Source organism: Megascapheus bottae, chromosome 14 (genome assembly GCF_031878675.1).
Source record: "Megascapheus bottae isolate mThoBot1 chromosome 14, mThoBot2.hap1, whole genome shotgun sequence".
In the NCBI taxonomy this organism is placed as follows: Eukaryota; Metazoa; Chordata; class Mammalia; order Rodentia; family Geomyidae; genus Megascapheus; species Megascapheus bottae.
In genome coordinates, this window is record NC_143522.1 from 42142182 (window position 1) to 42166132 (window position 23951).

The 23951-nt window shown below is 44.4% G+C and overlaps 1 protein-coding gene across 2 annotated transcripts in view; it reads right to left on the reverse strand.

Annotated features, from left to right (window-relative positions):
• Cdkl1 (cyclin dependent kinase like 1) overlaps positions 1-23951 on the reverse strand; it is a 50987-nt gene that overhangs the window by 21891 nt on the left and 5145 nt on the right. For both annotated transcript variants that reach the window (XM_090345069.1, XM_090345068.1), the window contains exon 2: positions 7868-7989. In XM_090345069.1, coding sequence (XP_090201195.1) covers positions 7868-7989 — 122 coding nt within the window. The remainder of the gene's footprint in view (positions 1-7867; positions 7990-23951) is intronic.

Sequence of the window (23951 nt, forward strand, 5' to 3'; positions counted from 1 at the left end):
TTATAAAGGAGCAGAAAATAGACTTGCACCAGACTTGTTAACAGCATAGAAGATGGAAGGCCCTAAAACAATGCCTTCCAAATGTAATCCCATTCAAAATTTTGTCTATATTATTTACTTAAACACCAAATTAAAGAGATTCTACATGAAAAAAATTTAAAAAGTAGGAAGTGGTGCTATGGCTCAAAGTGGCAGATTGCTAGCCTTGAGCAAAAGAGTTCAGGGATAGTGCCTATGCCTAGTGTTCAAGGCTCATCACACACACACACACACACACACACACACACACACACACACACACACAGGAATGCCTTCCAAAACTTAAAAGAACGTTTTACCCAATCAACAACCATCACCACACAAAACAACCTGCATGCAAAAAAAATATTCTGCAGTGTGAGAATAAGCAGTTTGTACCTCTCCTCTCTTTCTCCAGAAGCCTCTGAAGGATCTATTCCAAAAAAAAAATAAAAAAAAGGCTGGGAGTTTGGGCTACTGTGAGAGTGCTTGCCTAGCATGCACGAAGACCCGGGTTTGATTCCTCGGTGCCACATACATTAAAAAAAAAAAAGCCAGAAGTGGTGCTGAGGTTCAAGTGGCAAAGCTCTAGTCTTGAGAAAGTCCAAGGACAGTGCTCAGTCCCTGAGCTCAAGCCCAGGACCGGCAAAAAAAAAAAAAAAAAAAAAAAAAAAAAGTAGGACCAGGAGTTTGGCCTAGTGGTAGAGTACTTGCCTAGCATGCATGAAGATCTGGGTTCGATTCCTCGGTATCACATATGTAGGAAAAAGCTGGAAGTGGTGCTGTGGCTCAAGTGGTAGAGCTCTTGATAAAAGTCCAAAGACAGTGCTCAGGCCCTGAGTTCAAGCCCCACAACTGGCAAAAAAAAAAAAAAAGTAGCAAACAGAAATGTGGGGCACGTCACATCAAGGGTAAAAGGCCTATCTCATGGTCCAGTGCTCACTTCCTGGTTTTGGAAATCCAACCTGCCTGTCGCCTTGTTGGGGGGTTTGGCTGTGGTTTGTGATGTAAAATAAGGCTACCTCGAACCCACAGATTGGCCCCGCCGCCCTCTCTGACCGCACCTACCTCCCCTTGCTCTGCCCACCTGTATGCTGATAGACTCCTGCATCTTACTTTAGCCCCTTGTACTTTCCCAATAAACAAGTCTGCTGTGACAGTCTCCCTGGCGCGTTTGTGTCTTCCCTCTGGAGAGGGAGGGCTGGGTGAAGGCGGCCAGTCGGCCCTAACCTTTCTCCCGACACAGAAAGAACCCATGAGATGGAGAAAGCATAGAGCCCATTTGGGGAAGTAGAGAGCTCTGGAGGAGGGAAAGGGATATGGCAGGCCCATTGCATTGCAGGCATGGAAAGCAGCCTGTCCAGATGGAACAGTGTGACTCAAGAGCCAGGCATGTCAAAGGCTGTTATCATCCTGACCTCTGCCTTACATCATCTTAAACAAATAGAAAAATATGTAAGAAACCAAAGGGTTTTAGAAAAGTCGAGATGGCTGACCAGAGCTCATAAACCACGGTTCTTTTTTTTTTTTTTAGCTTTTGTTGTTGGTCCTAGGGCTTGAACTCAAGGCTAACACTCTACCACTTTGAGTCACAGCACTACTTCTGGTTTTGTAATGGTTAATTGGCAATAAGAGTCTCACAGGCTTTCCAGCCCAGGCTGGCTCTGAACTGTGATCCTCAGATCTCAGCCTCCTGAGCAGCTAGGATTATAGGCTTGAGCCGCCAGTGCCTAACCAGTGATTGTTCCTTTATGTGTATGTACTGTTCCTAGGACTTGAACTTACTGCCTGGGAACTGTCTTTTAATGTTTCCACTCAAGTCTGGATCCACACCTCCACTGCCAGCTTTTTGGTAGTTAATTGGAAATTATGGTCTCGTGGACTTGTTTGCTTTAGATCTTGGTCTCCTGAACAGCTAGGATTATAGGCCACTCTGCTGGCTACAGATTGATTTTTTTTTTTTTTTGTCTAGTCCTGGGCTTGGGCTCAGTGCCTGAGCACTGTTCTTGGACTTTCTCATGTCTAGAGCTCTACCACTTGAGTCACAGCACCATTTCTGGATTTTTTTCTATGTATGTGGTACCGAGGAATTGAACCTGGGTCTTTGTGCATGATAGGCAAGCACTCTACCACTAGTCCAAACTCCCGGCCCCAGACTGATATTTTTAAAGTCATAACCAATGCTGATAAGGTTTAGCAACTCACTTTATCCTGCTCGATTGGTGTCTATATTGTTAAATGGTGATCTTTCTGGGTTCTATGACAGAGGATAGGAGGGAAGGAACTCAAGCCCCTTTCATTTTCTACCCAAGGGCAATTCTTTCCTCAGAGGAATCACAGAGAAGCTCAGATTTGGCCTCTGAAATAAGATTGGGCTGGGCTTGCCCCCGGGGCCAGGTCTTTTCTGCCATGGGATTAGGTGACTAAACTGTAGACTAGACATGTCCTGAATTGTTCTTTTTCAGAAACAATGCTCAGAAGAAGTTTCTTGTATGGACAATGCCCCACATGTGGAAATGGAGAAGTAGGCAAGCTATGAGAAAATCAAGCAAGGCCATCTCCTCTATTTTCTGTCCCAAACCCTCCCAGAAAGGGCATAGGAAGGCTAGCCCTTCTTCCATGGACAAGAGGTATCATTTGAGATCTGCAGGTCAGCTGCCTTACTGAAAGGGCCAGATATTCCCTGGGACCCGCTGGGATGTCGAGCAATCCTGCAGAGGTCTTCCTTATAGGGGGTGGGATGCAATCCATCTGCCATTGGTAAGATGTGGAAGGAGGTGACTTCTGAGTCCTCCACCAGTGTGAGCGCCCTGCATTCACTCTATCCACCTTGGGAATTAGTCTTTCCCCAGAAATGTAAATGGTTCCTCACTGCTTGACTCCAAGAAGGCATGAGGGTTAGAGGGGGTACCATTAGAAACGTCCACCCATCAGTGAGGTGCTGTGGCCTGTATCTGTAATGGTAGCTACTTAGGAGGCTAGGATCTGAGGATTGTGGTTCAAATTCAGCCCAGGCAGGAAAATCTGTGAGACTCTTCAATAAAACTACTCAGAAAAAGCAAGAAGTGGTGCTGTGGCTCAAGTGTAGAGCGCTAGCCCTGAGCACAAAGAAGCTCAGGGACAGTGCCCAGGCCAAAATAATAATAATACAAATAATAAAATGCCTGCAGTCTCAATTTCTGTGTGACTATAGCATCTTTTTCACCAATAAAAGACACATGTGCTTGAAGAAAAATAAGTAGACCCAAGAAAAAAGAAAACAGGAAACCCAGAAAGTAATAAATCCAGCGGGATTCCAGGGATGGCAGCAGAGTGAAGTCCCAGGAAGACATCTGGACAGCAGTCCTTGGGGACAAGCCAGACAGGAGAAGGAGGCCTAAGGGCAGGTTGTTGCCAAGGAAGAAAATGGAACAAATGTATTACCTGATGTGATCATCCAAACGGAAGTACATTGAGAAGTGATTAGGAAGAGTGGGAAAAATCACAGTAAGGGCTTTAGAACATTAAGCAAACTTGAAGCAAGTTAAGTTGGAAAAAGTACAAAAGGAAGCTAATATTTGGTATATAAAGCTCACAGATAATTAATATTGCTATCGTCATGAAAATACTAGGAATAGTGAATAGTGACTGCATAGTGTAATTATTTGAGGACATTAGGGTGGGGTAAGAGCAGGGAGTCTAAAAGAGCTAAATCACATTAGAGGCATAGCTCAAGTGGTCAAGTGTCAATCATGAGCAAGAAAGCTTAGTGACAGCTTTAGGCCCTGAGTTCCAGCCCTAGCATTTGTAAAAATAAAATAAAATAAAATAACAAATAAAGTGGTGAAATCTTCTTGTATCAAAGCAGGAAGTCAAGAGTGTGTAAGAGCAGACACCTTAAGAAATATCAGGCTGGGCGTGGTGGCTCGCGCCTGTAATCCTTAGCTACTCAGGAGGCTGAGATCTGAGGATCAAGGTTCAAAGCCAGCTCAGGCACAAAAGGACCTGAGACTCTTATCTCCAATTAACCTCTAGAAAACGGGGCTTGAAGTGGGGCTTGGTTCAAGGGTAGGGTGGTAGCCTTGAGCTGAAGAGCTCAGGGACAACACCCAGGCCAAGTACAAGCCTCATGACCCACAAAAAAAGAGAAATATCAGGAAGTTTGGGGCCAGGAGTTTGGCCTAGTTGTAGTGCTTTCCTAGCATTGCATGAAGACCAGGGTTTGATTCCTCAGTACCACATACATAGAAAAAAGCTGGAAGTGGTGGCGTGGCTCAAGTGGTACAGTGCTAGTGTGGCTTAGTGGTGTCCAGGCTCTGAGTTCAAGCCCCAGGACTGGAAAAAATAAAATAAATCTTCGTTGCTATTGTTTGGCAGATCAAATATGAAACTAGAGGATAAAGTTTTCAGTACTAGATCACCTTAAAATTTAACTTGTCCTAAATATTCATTTTTACATGTGAGCCTTAGTTAACTTCCCTGGTTTGATTTAATCACACAAGATAGCCACTACTGTGAATTACATACCAAGTTGTCTTATGTATAAAATCTCTAAATAGAAAGTAAAACATTTTCCAAAGAACGCCAGAATCTTTGCTGGATGCAGTTTAGCAATATTCATTATTCATTAATGATGAGCAAAACTTTGAAACTGCATTTAAAGTAGATTAGAAAATTAAACAAATATTTAGTATAGTAGAAAGAGACTTTTTTTGTTTTTGTTTTTGGCGCCAATCCTGGGACTGGGTGTTATCCCTAAGCTTTTTGGCTCAAGTCTAGTAGTGCTCTACCTCTTGAGCCACAGTTATGGTTCTGGCTTTTTGGTGGTTAACTGGAGGTTAGAGTCTCCAAGACTCTCCTTTGAGCCACAATCCTGCATAGTTAGGCATGAGCTACCAATGCCTGGAAAGGAATTTTTAAGCTCGGTATAGTGGTACACTTGGGGACTCTTACACTGCTCAAGAGGCAGAGGGCCAATAGATACTGAGTTCAAGGTCAGCCTTGGCAAAACTGTTGCTGAGACCCTGTGTTGAAGAAAAAAATCAAAGCAGGGGGTAGGAGGAGGGAAAATGGGAGAAAAACACTGGAAGGCATAACAATGTTCAAGAAGTAATGCACCCACTACCTGATGAAGGTAACTGTAACCTTTCTATACTTCACAACAACAATAATTTTTTTGACAGTCTTGGGGCTTGAACTCAAGGCCTGGGCACTGTCCTTGGACACTTTTTTTTTTTTGGCCGGTTCTGGGGCTTGAACTCAGGGCCTAAGCACTGTCCTGGGGCTTTCTCAAGGCTAGAGCTCTACCACTTGAGCCATAGCACCACTTCCAGCTTTATTCTATGTATGTGGTACTGAGGAATCGAACCCAGGTCTTTGTGCCTGCTAGGCAAGCACTCTACCACTAGGCCAAACTCTTGGCCCGTCCTTGAACACTTTTTGCTCAAGGCTAACACTCTCCCCTTGAGCCACAGTGCCACTTCCAGCTTTTTCTGTGTATGAGGTCCCAGGGAATCAAACCCAGAGCTTTGTGCGTGCTAGGCAAAAATGTTACCACTAGGCCACACTCCCAGCCCAACAATAAAAAATTTTTTTAAATTAAATTCAATTTAAAAAAAAGCAAAAGAGGATTGTATGTAATGTAAATGGCACACAATTTGCCTAGCGCATACAAGGTCCTGAGTTCAATCCCAGTACTCTAAAAGGAAGACACAAGAAGAAGAAAAGGGAGGAAAAAAGCCACTTTTTTCCTTTTATGATTGCCCTGGGGATTGAACTCAGGGCCTGGGCATTATCCTTTACCTTTTTGGTTAAGGCTAGTACTCTACCACTTGAACCACGTCTCCATGTCCATCTTTTTGGAGATTAATTAGTGATAAGAATCTCATAGACTTTCCTGCCCCATCTGGCTTCAAACTATAATTCCCAGATTTTAGCTTCCTGAATAATTATAGGCATGAGCCGTTGGTGCCCAGGTAATAACGTCTATTTTTAAAACAGGCAAGCAATGTTTAAGCTTCAAAAATCAATAGATAAGATCTGGTTAAGAGCAAATCTTATTTCTCAAACTAGGTTATTGAATAATGTTTCATAACTAAATCTGACATTATTTGACAAATGATGGTATTTAGTCATTTGACAAGGAGGCTGGGTTGTCTATAATGAATCATACTTATATCAATTGTTCTGTCCATATCTACTTTCCCTCCTACTTCCCCAAAACATTTCTACTTCTGGTCACTGGTGGCTCATGCCTGCAATCCTAGCTATTTAGAAGGCTGAGATCTGAGGATCAAGGGTCCAAGCCAGCCTCAGCAAAGTCCCTGAGACTCTTGGCTCCAGTTAATCACAGAAAAAGCCAGAAGTGGCACTGTGGCTCAAGTGGTAGAGCACTAGTCTTGAGTAAAAGGAGTTTAGGGACAGTGTCCTGGCCCAGAGTTCAAGCCTCCTTTTTTCTTCTTTTGTGCTAGTATTGGGACTTGAACTCAGGCCTTATTGCTCATGGCTGGTGCTTTACCACTTGAGCCTCATTTCTAGTTTTGGCTTTCTGGTGATTACTTGGAGATAAAAGTCTCATGGAATTTCTTGCGCACCTTGGCTTTGAACTGTGATCCTCATATCTGAGACTTTGGATTAGCTAGGATTACAGTCATGACATACCATGCCTGGCTTCATCTGCCCTTTTGTTGTTGTTGTTGCTATGGAAAGATAGGTGAATGACAAGAGTAATTAATTCCCTCCACCTGCCACCCCCTCCTTCCCAGTATAGCCATGAACGTATTTCCTTTTCACATATTTGCTTCAGGTTGAGATTTTTTTTTGTCACTTATAATCAAAGAAGTCCACACTAATAAAAACACCCTAGATACTGAATGGGATAAAATGATGGTTTCCTCATTCAACTTGCTGTTATCCATGGCATTTAGGACCTTCTTTTACTTTTCTAAAAAAGAAAAATCTTTATTTTTAGAGACAGAGTCTCACTATATAGCCCATTTTGGGCCTCAAGTTCTTGATCCTCCAGTCTCAGCCTCCTGAGATTACAGATCTGTGCTACCACACCCTCTTTTACAGTCCAAGCCATTATGTTTCTTATGAACAGAACAACTCATATCTGAGAGACTAAAGTAGCTTCTACCCAAACATAACTTACCAACAAGAAATCAAGTTTGATGTAGAATGCTGTTGCGGGTTTCTTCATGAAACCACCTCTTTCACGTATTTTGGGGAATTTCTCTGCTGTTAACCCAGTAGAACTTGTTATAGATCCATGGGATATTATTACTTGGTCTTTTGTGCTTGTTCTTTTTTGTCTTGTTTTCTGCCAGTACTGGGGCTTGAACTCAGGAACTTGCAACCTTCTTGCTAGGCATTTTTTGCACAAGGCTGATTCTGTCCTTGTGGAGCCAGACTTCCATTTCCAATGGTTTGTTTTGGTTTTTGAGACTGGATTTTACCATGTAGCCTAGGATAACCTCAATTTCTCAATCTTCTTAGTGCTAGGATTATTGGCATGTATGACCAGGCTTGGCTGCTATCTATCTTTTTTTTTTTTTTTTTATCTCCTTACCTCATCTTAAAGAGTCACGGGGCTGGGAGTTTGGCCTAGTGGTAGAGTGCTTGCTTAGCATGCATAAAGACCCAGATTTGATTCCTCAGTACCGTATACATAGAAAAAAAGCCAGAAGCAGTGCTATGGTTCAAGTGGTAGAGCTCTAGCCTTGAGAAAACCCAGGGTCGATGCTCAGGCCCTGAGCTCAAGCCCAGGACTGGCAAAAAAAAGAAAAAAAAAGTCATTGTTGCTATGTTTCCCTCTCACATTCTGGCTTGTTCTGCTGTGTTGTGCTGTGTGTGAGTGACAGTTACTCACCCTTTCCGGTATTTGTCCAGCTCATGCAGCACTGTGTGGTCACAATATTCAAACACCAGGTGAAGCCGCCGCCGCTTCCTGAAGACTTCCAGGAGGCTGACAAGGTTGGGATGCTTAAGTTGCTGAAAGCACACAAGCAAGGGACAATCTGAGTTGTGCCAGTTTTCTACAACAAAAGAAAGTGTTTTTCCTTTGGCGTTTTTTGGACTTGGAGCTGCAGGAGGTCAGAGCCCCTTACCACTCTGGAGGTGCCATTTGTCAGGAACTTGCAAGGAAAACCTGATTATAACCAAGAGGGTTTATGAAAGCCCCAAACTAAGAAACATCTGAAGAGGGAAAGAGGAGGAAAAGAAAGGATGATTTTTTTTTTTGTCCAGTGCTGAAGCTTGAACTCAGGGCCTGGGCACTGCACTGTCCTTGGGCTTTCCTCAAGACTAGCATTCTACCACTTGAGCCACAGCACCACTTCTGATTTTTTCTGTGTATGTGGTAACCAAGAAATCAAACCCAGGGCTTCGTGAATGCTAGGCAAGCACTCTACCACCAGGCTACACTCCAGGCCCAGAAAGGGTGACTTTTAATTTAAGACCCATCCTTCAAGGTTGAATGACTCAAGTATCCATTCCTATAGATAGGGTTCAGGGTCTGAATGTCTCCATACCCACCCACCCACACCCCCCAAAATGTAACTCATTCACAATTACTAAGTAATTATTATGTAGTATTCATATGAAATCTTTACTTAGTAATGATTGTTTAATTGCATTTGGGGGGAGGGGTTAGTACTAGAGTTTGAATTCAGGACCTGTGTTTGCTAGGCAAGCACTCTTCCCTTTGAGACTTGCTCCCAATCCATTTTTTGTTTTTAATCATTTTTCAGATATAGTCTTGCAACTTTCTCCCAGGCCAACTCAAGATCTTCTTACCTGTGCTTCCTGCACAGCTGGAATTACAGGCATGAGCCACCACAGTTAGCTTTTACTTTGAGGTTGGGTCCTGCTAACTTTTTTTTTTTTTTTGCCAGTCCTGAGACTTGAACTCTGTGCCTGAGCACTGTCCTTGGGCTTTCTCAAGGCTAAGACTCTACAACTTGGGCCACAGCACCACTTCTAGTGTTTTTCTATGTATGTGGTACCGAGGAATCAAACGCGGGTCTTTGTGCATGCTAGGCAAGCACTCTACCACTAGGCCAAACTCCCAGCCGTAACTTTTTTTCCCCTTCTTTTCCCAGCTGACCTTGAACAAACAATCCTCCGATCTTCATCTTCTGAGTAGCTGGTATTATAGGCATGAGCCTCTATATCCAGCCCTTGTTCAATTAAGTGCTGAATATCCTCCAATGTCAACAGATACCAATAAATACAATAAATAGAATCAAGGCATCAGGGTATGTGTTCTCTTGTTCACTCAAAGTTCCGTCATTGTCCCTCTGGCACATTTGGGAGTAAAGTATGAACACACGGGGAAGACCGGCTTCTTAGGCTGAACGCATTCTGCATTCTTCTGCTGTGCCTGCCAATGGGAATCTAGAAAAGCCAGATAGCCAGTGAGTAGCTTTGGCCAAGATAAATCTCTTTTAGCTTCGTAGCCTCTCTGTACATAAACCTATCAGCAATGAGGCAACAGGCCTCTGGGTGTGGTGGGGGTTCACACCTGCAATCCTAGTTACTTGGAAGACAGAGATCTGGATTGAGATTCAATGCCACCTGAGGCAAAAAGATCAACAGACTCCATCTCCACCAATGGCTTGTGTTGATTGTTTCAGCTTTGTGGGAAGCATAATGACTGGGTGCATTTGTCATCCCAGTGACATAAGTAAGAGGATTGCAGTCCAAAACAACCTGGTCACAAAATGAAACCCTATCTCCAAAATGACCAATGCAACAAAGAGCTAGATGGGAGAGCTCCAGCTTGGCTGGTGAAGCCCTGGGTTCAATTCCTAGTACTATAAAAAATAAAAATAAGGGACTTGCATTACAAAAGGCAAAACATCTACAAGAAAGCTCCCTTTCTGCAGGGCATCTTGTTTCATTCACCTAGCAAGCCACCCACTACCCATGTCCATCCTATTTATTGCTATACATTTGTGTGTGTGTGTGTGTGTGTGTGTGTGTGTGTGTGTGTGTGTGTGTGAGAGAGAGAGAGAGAGAGAGACAGACAGACAGACAGACAGATAGACAGACAGACAGAGACAGAGAGAGAGACAGAGAGAGAGAGAGAGAATGATCCAACAGTTTCTACAAGGGTACTGATCGCCATTGACGGGATGTAGGTTTGGGAGGCAGAAGCTTCTGTGCTTTGCCCTGCGGATGGGATGCGCAGGGCCTCTGAGATACCAGAGGAGTTGTCAAGTTGGCTGCAGCTTGAGCTGAAGATAACACTGTGTGATACCACATGTGTCTGAGGGAGGCTGCAGATATAGCTGGAGTGAGACAAGAAGGAGCCTCAATACCCTGCTATAGGCATGGGATAGGCAGAGACAGACAGAATAGCAGATCCCTAGGGATAAGAGGAAGACATGGAGTGAGACACCACAGGTGTGCCAGTGGTGGCAGATCCTGCTAAGGGGGCAGGTAGGACCCGGTCTCAAGTGTGGGATCACATGACCACATGTGGTCCAGGAGGTTGGTCCACATGACTGTGTGGACTCAGTATCTCAAATCACCTTCCTTGCTCCCCATGGACTCGACTGGCCTTGTGGAAGTCAGGCACTTCTGGTCTCCAGAACAGTTTGTCATAGCATTTATGAAGGTTCCCATTGTTTCTCTTTCAGTACAGAAGGGATTTCTTTAGGGACATGCAAAGGAATCAAGAATAGAATCAAGCAATGAGATGGATGGACTGTGTACAGGCTTAGCCAACGTGACAGTACGCATTCAAGAAATCTTTGTTATCTTTTGGTACAGAGACTTGAACTCAGGGCCTGGTACTAGTCCTTAGCCTTTTCACTTAAGGCTAGTGTTCTACCACATGAGCTCTCCTCCAAGCTTTCTGTTGGTTAATTGGAGATAAAAGTCTCAACAGACTATTCTGTCCAGCTGGCTTTGAACTATGACCTTCGGATCTCAACCTCCTAAAATTACATATATGAGCTACTCATGCCTGGCCAAGCATTGAAGAAATCTTAATAGATAGCTGAAGCCACCATATATTCTACAAAGACATCTGTCCCATCCTTTAGAATCTCTTCATCTTCATGAGCCAGGAAGGTCAAGCCTCAGGCCTAGTCTCATTTCCCAACCCTTTGGTTTATACTGGCCACTGCCAATGCCTCCCATTCTATGGGATCTAGGTGTCTGGACTTTGAAGGCTCAGTTCGTTTCTCATGTATGAAGTTTCTACTCTTTTCACTCTTCTTTTTGGATTCTGTGTTTTGAATGTGTTTGATGTTTTATATTATGCTGTTCAGAGAGGCTTTTTTCTTTCAGTTGATTTCTATTTGGGCTCTTGGTGTCCTCTGAAAAGCTAAGAATCCCCACAAGACTTGTTGAGCTGTCACCAATCTTCTGGGACAGAATAAGTCCCTAAATCCTGTAAGATCAATTGTTAGGTCCTCACTTGTCCTGCATTTGAAAATTGTAGTAAAGCTGCCAGCATGTTCAGATAAAGAAAGGTTACTTTAAAATCTTGGTTACCAGGATGTTGAGGATTCTCAAGCTACTGGCTACATTTTTTGTAGCCATTTATTGTAGGGAGGCCAGAAGGATATTTTCCTGTGTCTGGGCTTTAGGGAGAAAACTACCGACCATTTTCTCAATGGTTATTTCCTGTTTTTCTTTCAAGAACATTCTTCTTCTCCCACAAGTGTGGTAAATCATGACAGGACAGAAATAAAAGTTTAGAAAGTGGGAGTTATCCATGTAAAATGGCTTTAAGTTTGTTTTGGGTTTTGTAGAAACCCTTTTTGTCAGTCATAGGGCTTTAACTCAAAGCCTGGCACTGTCCCTGAGCTTGTGCTTGTGTGGGGGTGGGAGGGGGAGGGTGTGGGCGTGGGTTGTGGGGCTTGGACTCTGAATCTGGGCGCTGTCCCTGAGCTTTTCAGCTCAAGGCTACCAGCCTACCCCTGAAGCCACAGCACCACTTCCGGTTTTCTAGTGGTTAATTGGAGATAAGAGTCTCAAGGTCTTTAGTATCAGGCTCTCTTTGAGCCTTGATCCTCACGTCTCAGCCTCCTGAGTAGCTAGGATTACAGGCGTGAGCCACTGTGCCTGGCTCCCTGAGTTCTTTTGTTCAAGGCTAGCACTTTACCACCTTGAGCCACAGCACCACTTCCAGTTTTCTAGTCGCTACTTGGAGTCTCACAAACTTTTCTGCCCAAGCTGGCTTTGAACCATGATCCTCAGATCTCAGTCTCCTGAGGAGCTAGGATTACAAGCGTGAGCCTTGGCACCTGATAGCCCTTAACATGTTTTTTGTTTTGTTTGCCAGTCCTGTGCTTGGGCTCAGGGCCTGAGCACTGTCCGTGGGTTTTCTCAAAGCTAGAGCTCTACCACTTGAGCTACAACACCTCATCTGACTTTTTTCTATGTATGTGGTACGGAGGAATCTAATCCCAGTTGGGTCTTCATGCATGCTAGGCCAGCACTCTACCACTAGGCCATACTCCCGCCCCCCCTAACATTTTTAACTTGATTCAAGGTCTTATAACACAAATATTTTGCAGGAATCAGTCCTGGCTACCATCTACATACTCAAGAAAGAGGCAGTGATGGTCCTCCTTCCGTTACTACAGTGGACCCTGTGGTCTTCTCACCTGGAGCAGGGCCTGGGACCTACCTGGGTCCTGGTGCTTCACAAACCAGCTGTCCCTCTTCCCCCATTCTCCTGTCCCCTATTCCTTCACTAGTGCTGGGTCAGTTCCCAGTCAGATGACAAGAAGTCCCTGAAAGTCTGAGTAGGGTGGAGAACGAAGCCCCAGGAGTTGTAGCAAGTTTACTGACACTTCCATCATCATCAGTTTTTTTTTTTGCCTGTACTCTGGCTTGAACTGAGGGCCTTGGCACTGCCCTTTAGCTTTTTTGTTTGTTTGTTTTTGCACAAAGCTTGTGCTTTGTGCTTTACCACTTGAGCCACAGCTCTACTTGTAGCTTTTTGGTGGTTAATTGGTGGTAAGAGACTCATGGACTTTCCTGTCCTGGCTGGCTTGGAATTGTGATCCTCAGATCTCAGACTCGTGAGTAGCTAGGATTACAGATGTGAGCCCAGCTCAGTGGCGATTGTGAATAAGGCACCAGTTTGATTTTGCAATAGCAGGGGCACAGGTGTGGTATGGGGAAGTGGTAATTATGGGGATGGTTGAATGATCTGGCTTTTGCTAATACTCTTAAATCATTGAGGAAACAAAGAGGAGAAAATGACAGGTCCAAGTTGGCCACCAGTCAGCAGAGGGAGCAGATTTCTAAGAGGGTTTAGTCTCCTACATATGCAGGCCAGCCTGTGCTAGAAGCCAGCCACAGGATGAATATGGTGCAGCAGCAGAGCCACTGCTTATGGCTTCGTGTGTGTGTGTGTGTGTGTGTGTGTGTGTGTGTGTGTGTGTGTGTGTAACAGGATCTTTCCTGCCCAGATAACTGTGATCCTCAGATCGCAGTCTCGGGAGTAAGCAAGGATCCAGCTTCTGGCAAGACTGGTATGTTTGAGAGGCTCTTTCTTGCAGTCCCCCTGTAGGCTGAGTGCCAGGTTCATGTGGAGATGCTGCTGTGGGTTCCGGGCTCTGGGTTTGCAATAGGAATGGATTCCTGAGAGGCAGAGACGAGCTGCCCAGTAGGGCAAGGAGCCAGAAGGGTGGGAGAAATGCGGTCTTCCACAAACCCATGCTGACCAATGGCGAGGTCCTCCCATTGAAGTATATCCAATGTATATTGGATATACTGACGGTTCTCCTGGGGCAGCAGGGCAGCCGCTAGTGTGCTCCTTACCTTGCCTCACCTGAAGAAAGTGAGATGTGCAGGCTGGGAATGTGGCTTAGCAGTAGAGTGCTTGCCTAGCATGCAAGAAGCCCTGGGTTTGATTCCTCAGTACCACATAAACGGAAAAAGCTGGAAGTAGTACTGTGGCTCAGGTGGTAGGGTGCTGGCCTTGAGCAAAAGAAGCTCAGGAACAGGGCCCAGGCACTGAATTCAAGCTCCAGGACTGGAAAAAAAAAAATGAAATGTGCCATACAGAGAGTGTACCAACATCTAAAACACAAAAGTTTTGGTTAGTCTCCAAGTTTCCAGATCTAAATCCACGTATAAAGCAAAATCACCTTGAGGAAGGATTCTACCTCCACCATTCCCCAAAGGGATCCGTGGCCCTTCACCAGAATCACTGTGAAAAGGGATGTGGCTTCAAGGTCTCCTTAAACCACGGCACCACTTCCGGTTTTCTGGTGGTTACCTGGAGATAAGAATCTCACGGACTTTAGTGCCAAGGCTGGCTTTGTACCTTGATCCTCAGATCTCAGCCTCCTGAGTAGCTAGGATTACAGGCGGGAGCCGCTGCACTTAGCTTATGAGGCCCAATTTCTTAACTGTCCACAGACTTATTCTGACTTGATGATCTCATGTTAAATTGGACTTCCGGGTGAGCAGATGGCAAGTATTATGTATCCAATGAAGGCAAGTGTGTGCCGGAGTGGGGGGAAATCCTTCTGGGAGCAGAACGTGGCTGGCAAGCTGCACATCTCAGGATCCTCTTCCAAGTTAAAGACAATTACTGGCTCACGCCTGCAATCCTAGTTACTCAGGAGGCTGAGAGGTGAGGATTGTGGTTCAAAGACAGTTTGGGCAAGAAAAATCTCAATAAGACTCTTATCTTCAATTAACTACCAGAAAAACTAGAAGTGGTGCTGTGGCCCAAAGTGATACAGCTCTATCCTTGAGCAAAAGAGCTCAGGGAGAATGTCCAGGGCCTGAGTTCAAGCCCCATGAATGGAAAAACAAAAATACATTACGGTTACTAGCATGCTCTCAGCTAACAAATAATAGGCCCCACCCCTCTTGAGGCATTGCTTCCAGAACAAAAGGGAAAGGGAAGCTTTCTCCACAGCTCCTCCGCATGCCTAAATCCTAGGGTAGTTGCTCGACCTACTGTACCTAATGTCTTGTTTAGGGAGGTTGCCTAGAGAAGGAAAAGGTGTGCTGATAGGAAGGCTGGAGAGACTTTGGGGAGGCAGGGGTGTGAGGTTTAGAGTAGGCTTGCTAAAGACCACATGGAGGAAATAGAATATACAAAGCTAGTTCCCCAGCCTGAACTTGGGCTGAGATCTCTTCTGCTTCCTCCCCAAACCCAGCACATCCAGTGATGCACTGAAGACATGCTTCACTTGTTTTACTGAGTAATAAAATATGCAAAAATTATTGTCAAACAACTAATAGCATAAGGGTGATTGTCATGAAAAACAATGCTGACATGGCCAAAAGGCAAGCCACAACACACTGACAATTAAAAAGCAAGTCACTTGTTGGCCTTTCTTGTGAGGTGACAGTTCCCATTCATTCAGAAATGCCGACCTTTCATTATCCTAACCAAGCAGATGGAGTTCCAAGAGTTTTCAACCACACTGTTTTACCCAACAGTATTTTTACTAGATGGTTTTCAGAGTTAATAAGCAATAAAGAATGTTAATAATTAGAAAGAAAACATGCCTGTTGTAAGCAAATTTGTGATCTAAAACATAAATCCTGCCAAATACAAAGGTGAATTAAAACATTAAAAACAGTTCAAATGAAAGACACTTGCTTGGTCTATTTAAAATTTTTCACTCTAAAGTGAGGTAAGCCAAGCTCAGGGAGCCAACCATGTATTTTTTTTCTTGTGTGGAAGCTACATTTAAAATATACCAGGGCAGCTATGGACATGGTAATGGAAATATAAATATAACTATATACACATAAAAACCTATGACTCTATAGACACGTTGTATTTCTTTTTTTTTTTTTTTGCCAGTAATGGGCTTGAGCTCAGGGCCTGAGCACTGTCCTTGGACTTTCTCAAGGCTAGAGCTCTACCACTTGAGCCTCAGCACCATTTCTGGCTTTTTTCTATGTATGTGGTACCAAGGAATTGAACCTGGGTCTTCGTGCATGCTAGGCAAGCACTCTACCACTAGGCCAAACTCCCGGCCTAGACATGTTGTATTTCTTAAATTAATATGTTTCTATAACATATAAACCCTTAGCCTAATTTTGATTAAGTTCTAAATACTAAGTCACAGTGATTGTAAATAGAGATTCCCTCCTTGAACACTTGTTTGTTAAACTTGTCATTTAAAATATGATGTAAAAATCAACATTAACAAATTATTAAAAATATATATATACCAGGGCAGCCTGGCACAGTGGCTCACACCTGTAATCTTAAATACTCAGGAGGCTGAGATTCGTGGATTGCGGTTCAAAGGCAGCCTGTGCACTAAAGTCCATGAGACTCTTATCTCCAATTAACCTCTAGAAAACTGGAAGTGGCGCTGTGGCTCAAGCGTAGGGTGGTAGCCTTGAGCTGAAGAGCTCAGGGGCGGCACTTAGGCCCAGAGTTCAAGACCCACAACTAACAAAAAATTATATATATATATATATATATATATATGGACATGATAAATGATATAGGATGGTAGGCATTCATATACAGTGAGACCAAAGGAGAATACTCTTAGGAGAGGAACACAAAGGTACCATACCTATGTAAATCTTATCATACAAAGTACTATTTATCGCTGGGAGTTTGGCCTAGTGGTAGAGTGTCTGCCTAGTATGCACAAAGACCTGGGTTCAATTCCTCGGTACCACAGACATAGAAAAAAGCCAGAAGTGGTGCTGAGGCTCAAGTGGTAGAGCTCTACCCTTGAGAAAGTCCAAGGACAGTGCTCAGGCCCTGAGCTCAAGCCCAGGATTGGCAAAAAAAAAAAAAAAAAAAAAAAACAACTATTTATCAGACAAAACTCCAGGAAATGGAAACTAGAGGGTTTTTCTCTTTGTTGCTTCTATTTTCTTTCCTTTCCGACTTGTTTGTTCATTTATATACGTTCAAAAGGGTCAAGAAGCACAGAAATGGAGTGACAAAGCGTGAGTAAATACAGCAGTGGTACTCGCTGCACACTGTTGAAAATGACAACTTGTGGGTAGGAAGGGAGGGGAAACAGAGTAAGGGAAGAGGTGACACTGTACAAGAAGAAACTACTGTTTATCTGACTTCTAGAACTGTAGCTCCTCTGCATAGCCCCTTAAATAAAACTGTAAGCAAGGTGATACATGCTTTCTGTCTCACTGTTTGGGAGGCAGAAGCAGGACAATCACGAAATCCTGATTTTGAGGCCCAATCGCTGCATGTAGTGGCCCACACCTATAACCCAGCAACCCCACAGACAGGAGGATTAAGCTCTAAGGTGCAACCCAGGCAAGAGTAAGGGACCTTATCTGAAAAACAACCTGAAAGCAAAAGGACTAAGGTATGGTTCAAGTGCCCAGCAATTGAGGAACTCTGATTAGTACCAATTAGTCCATTATATCTAGCTTGAGGGATGAGGGATGAGGAGCAGGGGATGTGGGAGATGGCAGTCTGTGCTTAATGTCCCTCCTGTGAGGACTTGAAGGAGGGGGAAGCAAACTTGTTGATCAGCTTCCTTTGTTCTTGAGGTATTTGCAGGGCAGCTTTATTACTTAGGAGTTCACTGCATAGCTGGAATACAACCTTTCTAGATAAACATGTCATGAGCTAAGCCAAAACATCTTCAAATAAACAAACAAAACAGCCTGTTACTATTTGCAGTCTGTCCATTCTCTGGTAAAAATAAGATTAAACAGGTCTCCACTTGCTGGACAAAGAGAGAAGTAGTGCTGTGGCTCAAGAGGTAGGGCTGTAGACTTGAGCTGACGAGCTCAGGGACAGCGCCCAGGCCCAGAGTTCAAGCCTCACAACTGGAAAAAAAAAAAAAAAAAAAAGGCTATATATAATCAAAGGTCTCAAACTTCTAACTAGAAGGCCAGTCAGAACCTGCAGATGTGTTTTACTGGTCCTGAACTGATTTTACAATTACAAAGATTTCTTGTCAACATTTTAAAACCAGGAAGTCTTATTATCACCAAAGGAAGCAGAGATAAACATACACCAGAAACACACCAATTAAGGGTACGCAGGTATTCATTGCACCGTTCTTTCCATTTTGCTAGGCTTTTTCACTAAAGGCTGGCATTTTACCACTTGAGTCACACTTCCATTTCTGCTTCTTTCCCTCCCTCCTTCCCTCCCTCCTGGCGCGCGTGCGTGCTCCCCCCCCCCTCTCTCTCTCACTTGTGCTGGCACTGAGGCTAGAACTCAGGGCTTGGGGGCTGTCACTGAACTTATTTTGCTCAAGGCAAAATAGAGCCACAGCTCTATTTCCAGTTTTTAAGTGGTTAAGAGTTTCATAGGCTTTCTTGTGCAGGCTGGCTCAGATCTCAGCCTCCTGAGTAGCTAGGATCGCAGATGTGACTCACCAGCACACAGCCACCACCTCTGGCCTTTTGCTGGTTAACTGTGGAAAGAGTCTTGGAGGAGATTTTTCTACCAAGTCTAGCTTCCTTCCAATCTCAATCCTCATGTTTCAACCTGCTGAGTAGCTAGGATTATAGATATGGGCCACTTTGATATATTTAGAGGGGGAAAATTCAAAATAAGATGTAGAGAAAACCTCAAGAGATTTTTGCAGAAAATTCTGATTTCTGGTGTGTGTGGGTGTGTGTGGACTAACTGAGCTCTGAGGCCCCGGGTGGCAGGTGGCCCCATGGCTGATTAGTGCCTCCCCATCTTGTCTTCCATTCACCTGACTTTGCACATCTGCACAACTGTGATTCCCCACAGTTCATTCACTTTGTAAGCCTATCTTGCAAAATATTTTAATAAAAAAAATGCCAGACATGGTTAAAACCATTCTTAGACATATGTTAGCAATTCATTTCATAAGCCAATGGAACCATCTAAAGAGAAGAGACCTAGAAATGGCTCCTTCTAGCAACAGTAGGACTAAATTTATTTTATTTTATTTTTGCCAGAACTAAACTCTTCAAGATGCCACAGGTTTTCCCACTGAGGTTTTTATTTACTAAGCTCGAAATATTCCTTCAACAAATATTGGAAAACTTACGAAGGCTGCAATTAGATTATAACGCCAGAGGACTTACATGTGTTTGGAGCAGTTAGTGGCATGGCCCATCTAGGGCACATTCAGTCCAGCACTTCACAAAGGCTTTGTCTGGGAGTATCGAGAACCCGTGGTTCCTCCTTGCTCAGGAGTGTCTACGCCCTGACTTTCAGGCAGTGAGTGTATATGGGGGCTTGGCCTGTGCACCGCCGTGCATTTCCATGTGGAAGCCCTGGCTTGGCCTTTCCACCTGAGTGTCCCCCTCTGCTTTGTGACTGCTCCTCTGACCTTCACTTTGTTGCTCTCGCATCCAAGGGTTCCCTGCCCACTATCCTAGATTTGACCCAAGAGGACTCTGCTCTCCTCAGCAAAAAGTCAGCCGAGCAGGACCAAACAGGCACATAAATCACAGGAACAGAGCAGGCCAGGTGCCAGGAGCACTGGTTTGCCCAAGGTCACCTGGCAGCTAGAAGCAGGATCAGACACCCGGATCTTGAGCCGCAGATTCTGCCACCACAGCAGGATGGATCATCGTCAGTGAACAGGGAGACAGCAGGAAGAGAGGAGTTGCTCTGAACTCTTCAGGTGTGTGTGTGTGTGTGTGTGTGTGTGTGTGTGTGTGTGTGTGTGTGTGTGTGTGTGTGTGTGTGTGTGTGTGTGTGTGTGTTCCAGTACTTACAGTAGAACTCAGGGATTGGGTAATATCCTTTAGCATTTTTTTTTTTGAGCCATAGCACCACTACCAGTTTTCTGGTGGTTACTTGGAGATAAGAGTCTCATGGACTTTAGTGCCCAGGCTGGCTTTGAACTGAGATTCTCAGATCTCAGCCTCCTGAGTAGCTAGGATTATAGGATTGAGTCATCAGCACTTTGGGGTTGGGTGCTGTCCCTGAGCTCTTTCACTCAAGGCTACAGCCCTACCATTTGAGCCACAGCACCATTTCTGGTTTTCTGGTGGTTAATTGGAGACGAGAGTCTCACGGACTTTAGTGCCCAGGCTGGCTGTGAACCTCGATCCTCAGATCTCAGACTCCTGAGTAAGTGTGCCTTAGCTTTTTAGCTCAAGGATGGCACTTCTGGGATTTTATTGGTTAATTGAAGATAATGGTCTCTCTCATGAACTTTCTTGCTGGCTTTGAACCATGTCCCCAGATCTCAGCTTCCTGAATACCTAGGATTTGATGACTGGTCAGGATTAAGAGAAGTCAGGAGAGAGCATGTTTTTCTGTCACGCAGCGCACACCCAGCACACGTCCCTGCCATGCTGCACGAACTCCGCCTCCCTTTGGTCCCCTTGACAAAGTTTTATAAATTTTTTTCATAAGTGATTACCAAAGAAAATTTGATGCCACAAAAATATAGAATATCTACCTGTATACTTACTGTAGATATATTTTTTTGTCAGTCGTGGGACTTGAACTCTGGGCCTGGGCGCTGTGCCTGAGCTCTTCAGCTCAAGGCTACCAGAACCACTTCCTGTTTCCTGGTGATTAACTGGAGATAAGAGTCTCATGGACTTTTTAATGCCCAGGCTGGCTTTGAATCATGCTCCTCAGATTTCAGCCTCCTGAGTAGCTAGGATTACACGGGTGAGCCACTGCGCCCAGTACTCGGGAATGATATTATTCTTATTAATAATACATAAAGTAGCCAAGCATGGTGGCAATGCTCGTAATTTCAGCACTTAGGAGACTGAGGCAGGATGAGTTCCAGGCCAGTATGAGCTACACAGGGATACCTTTCCTCAAATAAACACACACACACACACACACACACACACACACACACACAGGTAGAATCAATGAACTATATTGTACTATTTACAGTAAAGTTTCTATTTCTTCTGTGAATATTCTGATCTTTATTGGTGGCAAACTACAATTTTATTTTATTATTTTATTTTGCCCTGTAAATTAATCACTAAGATATGGACTGAGAATGAGAAAGAATTGTCACCTCCCTGAGAATCAGAACTCATTCCCATAGGAGTCATGCATCTCCCAAGGAAAGCCCTCTAGTACAGCACAAGATAAATTCTAAGGACCTACCTCACTGAAAAAACAAAACAAACAAACAAACATCCCTGGCTAGGTACTGGTGGCTCACACCTGTAATCCTAGCTACTCAGGAGGCTGAGATTTGAGGATCATAGTTTGAAGCTGGTCCAGGCACAATAGTCCCCATGAGATTTTTTTTTTTGCCAGTCCTGGGCCTGAGCTCAGGGCCTGAGCACTGTCCTTGGACTTTCTCAAGGCTAGAGCTCTACCACTTGAGCCTCAGCACCACTTCCGGCTTTTTTCTATGTATGTGGTACCGAGGAATCGAACCCGGGTCATTATGCATGCTAGGCAAGCACTTTAACCACTAGGCCAAACTCCCGGCCCTCCCCATGAGATTTTTATCTTCAACTAACCACTCAAAAAATTGGAAGTGGAGCTGTGGCTCAAGATGGTAGAGCACTAGATTTGAGCAAAAGAGCTCAGGGACAGTGTTCAGGCTCTGGATTCAAGGCCCACGACCAACAAAAATAACCATTATCATTAGCTTTGTCATCATCAGTAGTGGGATTTGAACTCAAGACTTTGCACTTGGTAGGCACATACTGTACCGCTGCGCCACACACTCCGGCCCAAGCCTCACATCAACATTGAGTGTCTGGTACAGTGTGACAGTTCTGGTGTGTGAATGCAGCCGGCACACACTCAGGGATGGAGAGATTTGCTTCTGCTTCCGGCTTCTTAACCAGGAGGATGTGGTGAATCATTAACCATCTGAGTCCATTTGTTAAACAGAATAACAATATTTACTTCTAAGGTTGCTGTTGGTGTAACTGGTGCAACCAAGGCAACACCTTTGGCATTTAAGGCCTTCGCCTTGCTCCTCTCTCACTTTTCTTCCTTTGCAGGGAGCACAGGCGGTGGCCATTCTCCATCTCACCGGTAAGGGAGGGCTGATCTACATGAATGCGTTGTGCCTCCCGCCTCAGGCAGGTCACCTGGGCATCAACAGTGGCCCTTGTCAATCTTGACATTCAGCTGTTCCAGGAACATGTCTGGGCCTTCTGCCCTTGCTGGTTGGAATGCTTTCCTGTCACTCCCAGTGCTTCTACCAGTTTCATTCCAGCAGAGAAACCTGGGGTCTTCAAGGAACAGTTACTTTGTGTTGGTTGGTTGATATTTGTGTGGACCTGCTCAGCCATCCTCTTACTGGCCATGCAGACATACTCATGCGGCTATATTCGTCTGCATTACAGAAAACCAGTATCCACTCTTATCACACAGCCCATCATGCCTGATTTTAGTCCAGACCTTGTTGTTAACACTCTGGAGACCATCACGCCATCTCCCCTCCCTTTCTTCTTTTTTTAAAAAATTTTTATTGTTGGGATAATGTCTAGAGGAGTTAGTTACATTCATCAGGTAGTAGGTGCATTACTTCTCACACACTGATACCTTTCTTTTTTAAATTGTATTTTATTGTTGGGATAATCTCCCCCCGCCCCTCTCTCTCTTTGGTGGAGTCATGGGGCTTGAACTCAGCCTAGGTTTTGTCCCTGAGCTCTTCAGCTCAGGTTGCCACCCCACCCTTGGGCCTGGGCCCTGTCCCTGAGCTCTTCAGCTCAAGGCTACCACCTTACCCTGAGCCAAACCCCACTTCCCTTTTTCTAGAGGTTAATTTGAGATAAGAATCTCAGGTCCTTTAGTGCCTGGGCTGGCTTTGAACCTTGATCCTCATATCTCAGCCTCCAGAGTAGCTACGATTTTACAGGCATGAGCCACCTAGCCTGGCTTCTCTCTCTTTTTAAATGCCAGTCCTGGGGCTAGAATTGAGGGCCTGGTGCTATCTCTTCACTTTTTTACTCAAGGCTAGCCCTCTACCACTGGAGCCATAGCTGTACTTCCAGTTATTTGCTGGTTAACCGGAGATAAAAAAAAAAAAAAAGTCTCATGTCTCATGGACTTTCCCAATAAGCAGGCTTTGAACCATGATCCTTAGATCACAGTCTCCTGAGATAGTGTATGCAAAGAATACGGCAGCCTTCCAAATAAAATGAGAGATGGCACAATTTGTAAATGATGATCTTTCATTATGTTGTTAAAGGTATTTGGGGCTAGGCTCAATGGCTTACGTCTTTAATCTCTGCTATTCAGAGCTCAATATTATGGCTAAAGCAATTCTCTCCTTTGACCATCAACTTTTCTCCTTATAGAATTGATATCATTAGCATACAGATAGTCATTTTTTCCAAATAATGAACAGCCATAACAAAATAATATTAATATTAATAATAATAATACAACCCTCTCGACTTGACCTTACTTCTTTCTGAGCACCTACTGCCCCACTGCTTGGTGGTGGTGGCCTGGGTGTTTCCCCAGGCGTCCACTGTGGAACACTCTCCAGTAGTGCTCTTGGGAGATGGTGGAACCGCTGGAGGTGAGAGAGTTCCGCGGGGTCTGTGCATGAGGATGCCAATCCATTTTTCAGCAGCTTCCTCCGTGGAGTTCCTTAAAAAGCCTGAGTTTTAGACAGGCACCACTAACTCACTTCCTTGCGCTCAGATGCTCTATAAAATGTTAGGTCTGCCCTTACCATGACTTTGAAGTGGCCCCTAAAGTAAAGTACAAGCTGACTGACGTGACTGGAGCAACGCTAAGCCTAGGACTTCTATAACCTGAAAAACGAGCAACAGTGGGTTACATTTAGTTTAAGAAGTTGTTTATTAATATGAATAGGAAGCTTGTTCCTTACAAATGTCACACTTGGTAGCCAGGCACTGGTGGCTCACACCTGTAACCCTAGGAAGCTGAGAGCTGAGGATCGTCGTGGTTCGAAGCCAGCAGGCAGGAAAGTCTGTGAGACTCATGTCCAATTAACCACCAGAAAACTGTAAGTGGAACTATGGCTCGAAGTTGTAGAGTCTCTAGCATTTCCCTCAAAGGAAAAAGTTCAGGGATAGTGCCCAGGCCTGGAGTTCAAACTTCA